At 44.7% G+C, this 9874-nt stretch overlaps 1 protein-coding gene across 1 annotated transcript in view; it reads right to left on the bottom strand.

Moving 5' to 3' along the window:
- Positions 1 to 291: 291 nt before the first annotated feature.
- Positions 292 to 9874, bottom strand: part of LTA4H (leukotriene A4 hydrolase) — a 388232-nt gene continuing 378649 nt past the window's right edge. The window contains exon 20 of the mRNA XM_085895360.1: positions 292 to 2984. Coding sequence (XP_085751486.1) covers positions 2858 to 2984 — 127 coding nt within the window. The 3' untranslated portion in view covers positions 292 to 2857. The remainder of the gene's footprint in view (positions 2985 to 9874) is intronic.

Genomic DNA, 9874 nt, shown 5'->3' with positions numbered 1-9874 from the left:
CTCCCGTTCATGGATAATCACGTGACGAAAGATAATGACACGTCACATGATCTTGAACAGCATGATCGCTCGCAGGTGTTTCTTGGTTTTATGGTGGTATGATTCCAGAAGTGTCTATGGGTTTGTGTGGTTTATGGACGATGTACAGTGAGTGAGTGGTAGAAAGTCGTTTCTCCTTTACAGACGGTGTACAAGTGTCACAGCGTATATTTTAAAGCGTTGCATATTCACATATACAGTCCGATCTCAATATCTAGTACCCTGGTTATAAAAAAAAACATTCAGAACACATTTTAGTCAATGCATAGTTCCCTGTATTCACAATTCACATTGCTGGAAACGCTGGATACAAAGAAAGATCACTTTTTCTGGAAAGTTGAATGCAAACACAAGGCCCTATGTTTGAAAATCGTCCAATACAGATTAAATTGCCAATATTAATGATCAAAAACATGAAAAGAAACAATCATTTTATTGTTTCCTGTATTTATGCGTTGGCATGGTGGTGATACACACCACTCAGTGACGCTGCTGATGAAAATGGATGCAGACACTCAGTTGGGCGAGGCTTGCTTGGACCCACCCCCTTGGAACGGTTAAGTTCCAAGGGAGTGTTTATCCAAGGAACACAGCATTGAACATGCAGGTCAGGAATTAAACATGGATCAGACAGGGAACCGCTATCTCTCTCACAGCCGATTACACAATCGTTACTAATGTAAATTCAATCAATGTAACAAAAAGGAAAGATGCTAACTTAACATGGTAATAACTCAAATTTGCTCGGTTGTTAACAAAAACATAGGAACAACTACAAGAACATCACAATCCTGTTTGTTTTGACTTAATTTTACATGTTCCAGATCCATCCATTAACATCCGTCTTCAACTTAATCATGAACTCTATCTTGGCGTTGCCGAGCAATGCAGTGTGGTGTGTTAAAAATAGTTTTGGGTAAACCTGTTGGCCTATTTACATGAAAAACGACTATACCTGTTAAATTAAGAGCTCATTTGAATGACTCATTCTTGATTTACTTTAATTATTTAGCTGCTTGCAGAATGAAACCACAATCCACTTCATCAAAGAAATAAAGCTTATATTTTTATGTATGCAAGTATGACGTACCCCACGATCTGCTTGTAGTCTGGAACCAAGCCCCCCTCCACCCCCACCGCTCACTAGTATAGAGCATATAGATGGCCCTTAACCTTCCTCAATCATTGGCTCTTAACTTCAACCAACATTGGAATGATAACATGAAATATTAGTTTCCGAAGTGATAAAAGCCAAAAAATAAAAAAATTTCCTACTGCTCACAGAAAAAAAATAAAACAACTATCGACATTTTGTAATAAAGGTGTGGTTAAAGTCATGTGAGAGGTGCTCTTTCATCTTAAGTTGTTCGGGCTGAAAAACAGGTTGAGACCAAAAGGTCGAAACCTCAGGAGTTGAGACACCATTGTTACAGTATTTAATGGTACATTCCTGAGACTGTCAGTGAATACATTGCATTAAACCTCCCCCTTAACTGACCCCATGTATTTCCTGTTGCATTTTGTGCAGTTGGCATGCATATTCTCTGACTTACAACAAACTTCATAAAATCCAAACCTAGTGCAAGAACGAGGGAGCCTGTGTGAAAATGTAAATGTTCAGGTAGTTTTGGAGTTTAGGGAAGGCCATAACTACAAAATAGACCAATTTTTCATAACCCATGCTTCAAAAGTATTACAGGACACAAATCACATTACATATAATTCTAGAAGTGTCTGTGTGTTTGTTTGTTTTACTTCCATGTGTTCATGAACCGCTGGATGGAATGTGATGAAAAACTGTTGGTCGAGGTGTTGGTTTTAGAGGGTAAAAATAATCATAGCCCCCAGTGTATGGGGTTGGGGAGTTACCACAATTCTCTCCATATTAGTGTGAATCATATAGTGCCACCTGGTGGAAGCCAGTATAACAAGTCAAAATAAAATACACCATAGAAATCATAAAAGTGGGTGAATTAAACCATCCTTACAGTGGGTGAACCAAATTTGGTGGCATAATGGTTAAAGTGTCTGCTCTGAGTCTTGGAAGTTGGTGGATAACAACATGGCTGAGTCATACCAAAGACTTTATATTAAAAAAATGTATGTGCTGCTTCCTTGTTTGATGTTCAGCATTTAAAAGACTACAGCATGGACAAACAACGCTGGGAAAGCAATGGCGAATCAACCAGTATAACGCTTGCCAATAAACTGCTTCGGCAGCATCTATACTCTGGAAATAGAGTATGGTGTAGGTCTTAATTGTCATTACAATTTGTTTGGAACTGAAATTTTCAAAATGCAAAGCATTGCACTAATAAGGCTGAAATCGCAGGAAGGGTGAGCAGTTACCATGCTGGAAGCCCTGTGTATGTGTAATGCCACTATGTTTCATTGGAAACACAACAAGGAAGTTGTAGTGATGGAGTCAAAGAATCCAGGATTTGTAATCACCAACTGAAAATCTTTGGGGTACAAGAAATCACATTACACAAATTGCAATTTGGGGAAAGTTTCCATGATGTATTAAATTATCAAATTACGATATGTAAAGTTGACATAACAATGCATCGGATGAGACTTTTACTTTATTGGAATAAATTTTGGAATAATCATATCTTACCCAGGTCATTAATAAAACACAGCACCTCTTAATTCTGAAATATTAAAACACTTAGCCAATCACCAAAAGAAGATAAGAGTGACAGCAAGGCACCATCAAATAATCAAAAGAGTGCAAAATAAAACCCATGATTAACAGAGAACTACTGATTTATTGGCACCATGCTATTCAAAGGAATAACCATGACAGCCAAGCTGCTTAATCTGAGGCAACCAGATGAAGATCTTTGGTGACCATCTCTCTGGCAATCGGGTGCATGGTGGAACTTGAGCGCTTGAATGTGGCGATTGCTTCAGCTCTTGCCTTCTCAAAGTTGTACAAACTCCTGGTGTGGCAAAAACAAAGGAAAAGTCGAGGGAAGGCAATCAGCATCCTTTTTGAGCAGGTGCCTCATGCAAATAATAGCAGTGTTAAGCTGATGCCAATCACACACAACTGATAACAACACTTGCACATGCACATTAAATAAAACATTATTTTCAGTCTTTATGAACAACATGTACAGTGGGGAGAACAAGAATTTGATACACTGCCGATTTTGCAGGTTTTCCCACTCACAAAGCACGTAGAGGTCTGTATTTTTTTTTATCATAGGTACACTTCAACTGTGAAAGACGGAATCTAAAACAAAAATCCTGAAAATCACATTGTATGATTTTTAAATAATTAATTTGCATTTTATTGCATGAAATAAGTATTTGATCACGTACCAACCAGTAAGAATTCCGGCTCTCACAGACCTGTTAGTTTTGTCTTTAAGAAGCCCTCCCATTCTCCACTCATTACCTGTATTAACTGCACCTGTTTGAACTCGTTATCTGCATAAAAGACAGCTGTCCACACTCAATCAATCAGACTCCAACCTCTCCACAATGGGCAAGACCAGAGAGCTGTCTAAGGACATCAGGAACAAAATTGTAGACTTGCACAAGGCTGGGATGGGCTACAGGACAATAGGCAAGCAGCTTGGTGAGAAGGCAACAACTGTTGGCGCAATTATTATAAAATGGAAGAAGTTCAAGATAACAGTCAACCTCCCTCAGTCTGGAGCTCCATGCAAGATCTCACCTCGTGGAGCCTCAATGATCATGAAAAGGTGAGGGATCAGCCCAGAACTACACGGCAGGACTTGGTCAATGACCTGAAGAGAGCTGGGACCACAGTATCAAAGAAAACCATAAGTAACACACTATGTCGTCATGGATTAAAATCCTGCAGCGCACGCAAGGTCCCTCTGCTCAAGCAAGCACATGTCCAGGCCCGTCTGAAGTTTGCCAATGACCATCTGGATGATCCAGAGGAGGAATGGGAGAAGGTCATGTGGTCTGATGAGACCAAAATAGAGCTTTTTGGTTTAAACTCCACTCGCCGTGTTTTGAGGAAGAAGAAGGATGAGTAAAACCCCAGGAACACCATCCCAACCGTGAAACATGGAGGTGGAAACATCATTCTTTGGGGATGCCTTTCTGCAAAGGGGACAGGACGACAGCACCGTATTGAGGGGAGGATGGATGGGGCCATGTATCACGAGATCTTGGCGAACAACCTCCTTCCCTCAACAAGAGCATTGAAGATGGGGCGTGGCTGGGTGTTCCAGCATGACAACGACCCGAAACACACAGCCAGGGCAACTAAGGAGTTGAAGCATCTCAAGGTCCTGGAGTGGCCGAGCCAACTCTCCAGACCTGAACCCAATAGAAAATCTTTGGAGGGAGCTGAAAGTCCGTGTTGCCCAGCGACAGCCCCAAAACCTGAAGGATCTGGAGAAGATCTGAATGGAGGAGTGGGCCAAAATCCCTGCTGCAGTCTGTGCAAACCTGGTTAAGAACTACAGGAAACGTCTGATCTCTGTAATTGCAAACAAAGGTTTCTGTACCAAATATTAAGTTCTGTTTTTCTGATGTATCAAATACTTATTTCATGCAATAAAATGAAAATTAATTGTTTAAAAATCATATAATGTGATTTTCAGGATTTTTGTTTTAGATTCCATCTTACACAGTTGAAGTGTACCTATGATAAAAATTACAGACCTCTATGTGCTTTGTAAGTGGGAAAACCTGCAAAATCAGCAGCGTATCAAATTCTTGTTCGCCCGCACCACGTGATCTATGACGTCACAATTATCAATTAAGTATGCTATCAAAAAAGATACATACTATGGTAAAAATTGTGTCGATCGGACTTACTGTTCCAGAGAAAATGGTTTTTAAAGCGAAAAAGCCCGCAAATTGCCGGCGGAAGAAAAATAATAAATAAGAAATAAACAGAAGAAAAACAATAGGTTACCCAGTCCGTTTGACTTGGTACCAGAATAATAATAATCATGCTTCATGCTTCTCTTATCATGTGATCATGCGATCTCTTATCATGCTTCATCTTCCTCTTTCACAGGTGTGGTTCTCATTACTGTGTCATAATTCACGACTTTTTCTTCTTCAACAGGCTGTTCTGAATTCAACATTTCCATCATACCTGATGTAAAAAGTCCAACTGTTATAATGTTTCTTCTCTCCATTCTCTTAATTCACCTGAATTGCGTCCGTCAAAAAATGTCTTTAATCGCATTTATAAACTAAAAATTATAAATACGCCAGTTTGTTTTGCTTGTTCGCTTTCCATCAACCATTCTTTTTTTTCCAACTACAGTGCCAATTCACCCGTCTCACCCCTCCCTCTCAAAGCAACCATCACACTCTTCTCCCTCCAAGCTTCGCTCTCACCTTTCTCAAAAACTCCCCCTCACTTTTCTCCCTCAACTCTCCCCACTCGCCCTTCTTCCACCATTCACTCCCCTCACTCACCCTTCTCAAACTTGCCCCCTTCACACCCACAAGGCTGCCTCCTTCCCCTAACCTCTCACCTCCATCTCATCACTCCACCTCTTCAAATCCTCAACTGCCTTCTGCCCCCTCTCTTAATACTCACCACTATACCTCAATCCAGCACCACAGAGCCTTTTCTCCTCCTCATCTGAGAGCCTTTTCCACTCCTCATCTGCCACCTCCCCGAGCTCTTCTGCAACCCCCACACTCTTTCAACAACTCTCCTTACCTCTTCCCCCCTCCTCCCTCGTCTTACCCTCCCCCTTCCCTCGCATCCCCTGCATCCAAAGCCTCCTCCCCTTCCTCTTCATTAACAGCGTGGACCTCAAATATCCGGGGCCTTCGCTCAAATCTTACAGATATTTCCATGCAGGTTGCCACTGACAAACCAGACATAATCTGCCTAAGAGAAACTTTCCTCCCTCAAGATGTCTCTGACTCAAAAGTATCTCTCCCTGGTTACTCCCTCCTCCGGTATGACAGACCTGAGCCTCATTCTGGGGGAGAAGTTGCTCTCTTCATCAAAGACTCTATTCCTCACTCTCCATGCACTGCCCTCACTCCCCCACACCCCCAGGTATACCTCTGGCTACGGCTTCCCCTCCACTACCACCTCATGTTTATATGTGGACGTGCACCAAACAGTGATGACTCCATTTACACCTCACTATTTGAAAGCATGGACCAACTTCTATCCTCTCAACCGAACTCAATCTTCCTCATATGTGGTGACTTCAATTGTCATCATGCCATGCCAGTTGGCTGGTTGTGGGTACCTCTCTCACCTGTCATGGCACTTCAGCAAAAGACTTTTAAACTCATTGGGACTGATACAATCTGTCAACTTCCTGACCCAGATCTCAACCAACGGTACTCCATCTCCTCTGGATCTGATTTTGACAAATTTCTCTGAAAATATCTGTTGTTCTTCCTCCACTCCAATCGGTTCTTCTAACCACGTGCTTGTCAAAGAGGACATCTTTCTGGCTGTTATCAGAGAACCATCTCAGCACCATCAAGTCTGGCATTTCACTGAGGCTGACTGGCAGGGTCTCCAAGCAGCCAACAAACTTCCATACTGGTCTCCCATCGCGACTTTCTCCAACATCAACTAATCCTGGGAATTCTTTCAAAGAAACTTGCTCTCTCTCATGCACAGATTTATCCCCTCTCGTCTTCAGTTGTCCTACCCTTCCTCCCGCCCATGGTTCACTGAACCTTTTGGGGAGGCAGTTGTATGGAAACAACGTGTCTTTACCTCATGGAAAGCGAACCCAACTGAGGGTAATCTCAGTTCCTTCCATAAAGCTTGAAACAAGTGTGTGTCTACCCTCATGAGAGCCAGAAAACAACATATTTCTAATCTCAAGTCTGAACTCTCAAACCTCTCTCCCTCCTCCAAATCCTCGTGGAGTCTAAACAAATCTGTTTCTGGTGTATGTTCCCCCTTCATCCCCTTCCTTACCTCAAATGGCAGCACTGCTGATACTGCACGTGAAAAGGATGAATGCCTAAACTCGGTGTTTGCCACAAAATCTTGTGTCCAAAACCCATCACTTTCTGTACCCACCTTACCCAGTCGCACCCAACTGTCCATGGACTCTAGACCGGTTGCAGAATCTGAGGCAACGTTTGACAGCAAGCTCTCCACTTTATCAGAAGAAAAGGACACAGACGGCATCAGCCCACGTATCCGAAAAACCTGCTCCTCTGCTCTTGCTTACCCTCTCTCTGTTCTCTTCACCCTCTCATTTATTCAAGGTCATCTGCCATCTGTTTGGAAATCAGGAAACATTACCGCCCTGCATAACAAAGGTGCAAAAACAGACCAATCAGCCTTCTCCCAATCATCAGCAAGGTGATGAAATCCATCATCGCTTCAGACATTAAATCCTTCCTCTTCTCCAATGGTTTGATTTCCCATCATCAATTTGGTTTCCGACCAGGTCACTCGATCCTGGATATGCTGCTTCTGCTCTCCCAACAATGGATGGAGGTACTCAATGCCAGACATGATATCAGAGCCGTATCCCTCGACATATCGCGTGCTTTTGACACGGTCTGGCACCCTGACCTGCTCAGTAAACTCTCTTCCTATGGTATCCAAGTCCATCTCCACTCATGGGTTGCAGATTTCCTCTCCTGTCGCAGCCAACATATGGCCCTAAATGGAGTTCTCTCACCCCCTCTTCCTATCCAGGCTGGAGTTCCTCAAGGCAGCGTTCTGGGCCTGTTCTTTTTTGGGTTTTCATTAATGATCTCTCCGACGCTCTGGAAATTGCTCTTTATCTCTTTGCTGATGATTCCACCCTCTGCTGTACCATCTGCCATCCCTCAGACCAGAAAGCAGCAGCTTCTTCGCTCTCTGCAGATCTGGGTAAAATTACAAACTGGGCTACCACGTAGAACATGTCTTTCAATCCTGACAAATTTCACACTCTCACTATGTCTCCCCGAAAGGACCGTTTGGAACCCCCCCCCCCCATCTACTTTCTCAACATTCAAGCTTCTGGGTCTCACTATCTGCCATGATCTTGACTGGGAAAGCCACATTTCCAACCTGGCCTCCAAAGCCAGTCCAACAGACCAATCAGCCTGAGAATCCTCCGTCGTGCAAAGTCCTTCCTCGGCCCACCTGAGCTCCTGACCACATACAAAGCTTTCGTCCGCAGCCTGATGGAGTACTTCTCTCCCCTCTGGGCTGCTGCTCCTGCCTCTCACCTTTGTTGGCTTCAGGTCAGGTCAGGTATGGGATCATGTGCCAGAGCAGCTTCACGCTGTGGAAGCCAAGGCATTCAGGATCAATGGTATCTCCCGTGGTGAGGCTGAGTCTTTAGACCTCTCACTCTCTCACTGCAGGCAGGTCGGTGGTGTTTCTGTCTTCTACCGTCCCCTCTCCGGTCCCCCCCCCCCCCTGCTCTGTCTGTGATATTTCCGCAGGGCGCTCAAGGTCCATTAGCAACCCCCTTCTGGTAAAACTACCAAAATCACGAATCACTGCTCACCTTCACTCTTTCATTCCTCTGTTTTCCCGCCCTTGGAATAAACTCCCACACTCTCTTCGATCCTATTCTTCCCTCTAGGCCTTCACAACAGCCGTGCAGCACCTCCTCTTATCTTCCCCCATCCAAAACCACGATCTTTTCTACCCCCATTAATCGACCCCAAACCCACCTCCTACAAATTCCTTACTTTCCTTCCTGAAAGTCCCTGTAATGTCCATCTTGTATACCCCACGTTCTCTGCCCCATCCCTCTCCATTCCACAGAACTTCTTACGTCTCTGTTTTCCACTGTTTTTTTCCTTTCTTCTCCTGCCCCTCTTGTCTCACGCCTCCCTTGCTGTGTGTTAGCTTTCACATGAGCCTTGACAATGTCGACAAACAAACATACTGTTACGGGGCCGGGGTGGTCGACCGTGAGCGCGACCTCCAGAAGGAGCCACGAGCCGGCTCGACCAATCACCCGGAATGTAAAGGTCGTTGCCCCGGATAACTCCGGAACTGACGGGTCCCCTATCGGATCGATCTTCGCCAATGGATAGGCCATGTGGGGTAGGGTCGATTGCCAACTTCAATTTACCTAAGTACCCACGTGGTCCGACTACCGGGGAAGTTCACCCTCAGCCGACTTTGTCCGAATCGAGTCGCCATCGCCGACTCGGATCCGGCGCAACCGAGCGGAATTACCAAAGTCGGGCCGGACCAAATGAACAAGTTACGAACACTAATCCTCAAACATGCGTCATGTCGAGCCAATGAAAGAAACACAGAACGAGCTGTTACATTCAACAATGGGGGTATTTATTAATAATAATGGGGAACTTGGGAACACATAAGAGCAGATTTAAACCGACTATATGAAATGCAATGCAATCATTTACAGAACACAAAGCACTGAACAGTTCTCGACTTGTTAGATGGGCCCACGGACACACATACGCACACACACACACACACACCCAAGAAATGGTGGCCGATGCCTTTAATATGGACTTCAGCTCGGAGGAACAGATGAGCTGAAGCCCAGGACCTATCTGGGACCTTTCAACCTCATGTGGTCTTCGAGCTGTTCGGACCGGGCACCAGCAAGGGCGAACTGGATCCAATCACTGCGAGCCGCAATCTTTTCCGAGCTCCGGCGGATCCTCTCGCGCTCCGGACCACGTGCTGGTGAGACGAGGCGCCGATCCTTCCGAAGATGCGTCGCCTCCCCGAAGAACCACCAACCAAGATGAGGTCAAGGAGTCGCACCAAGCCGGGAACCAAGCAGAGACCACGAAGAGCTCCACGAACCAAGAAGAGCCAGCCGAACCAGACCACGAAGCAGAGCAACAGCCATCAAGCCAAGCAGAGGGTCCCCTTCTTATTGCTCTCAGCCCCGCCTTGCTT

The sequence above is a fragment of the Eptatretus burgeri genome, chromosome 9 (assembly GCF_056783735.1).
Source record: "Eptatretus burgeri isolate ZD-2024b chromosome 9, Ebu_testis_v1, whole genome shotgun sequence".
In the NCBI taxonomy this organism is placed as follows: Eukaryota; Metazoa; Chordata; class Myxini; order Myxiniformes; family Myxinidae; genus Eptatretus; species Eptatretus burgeri.
Note: the sequence above shows the minus strand (reverse complement) of the source record. Positions and strands in the feature narration are given on the sequence as shown.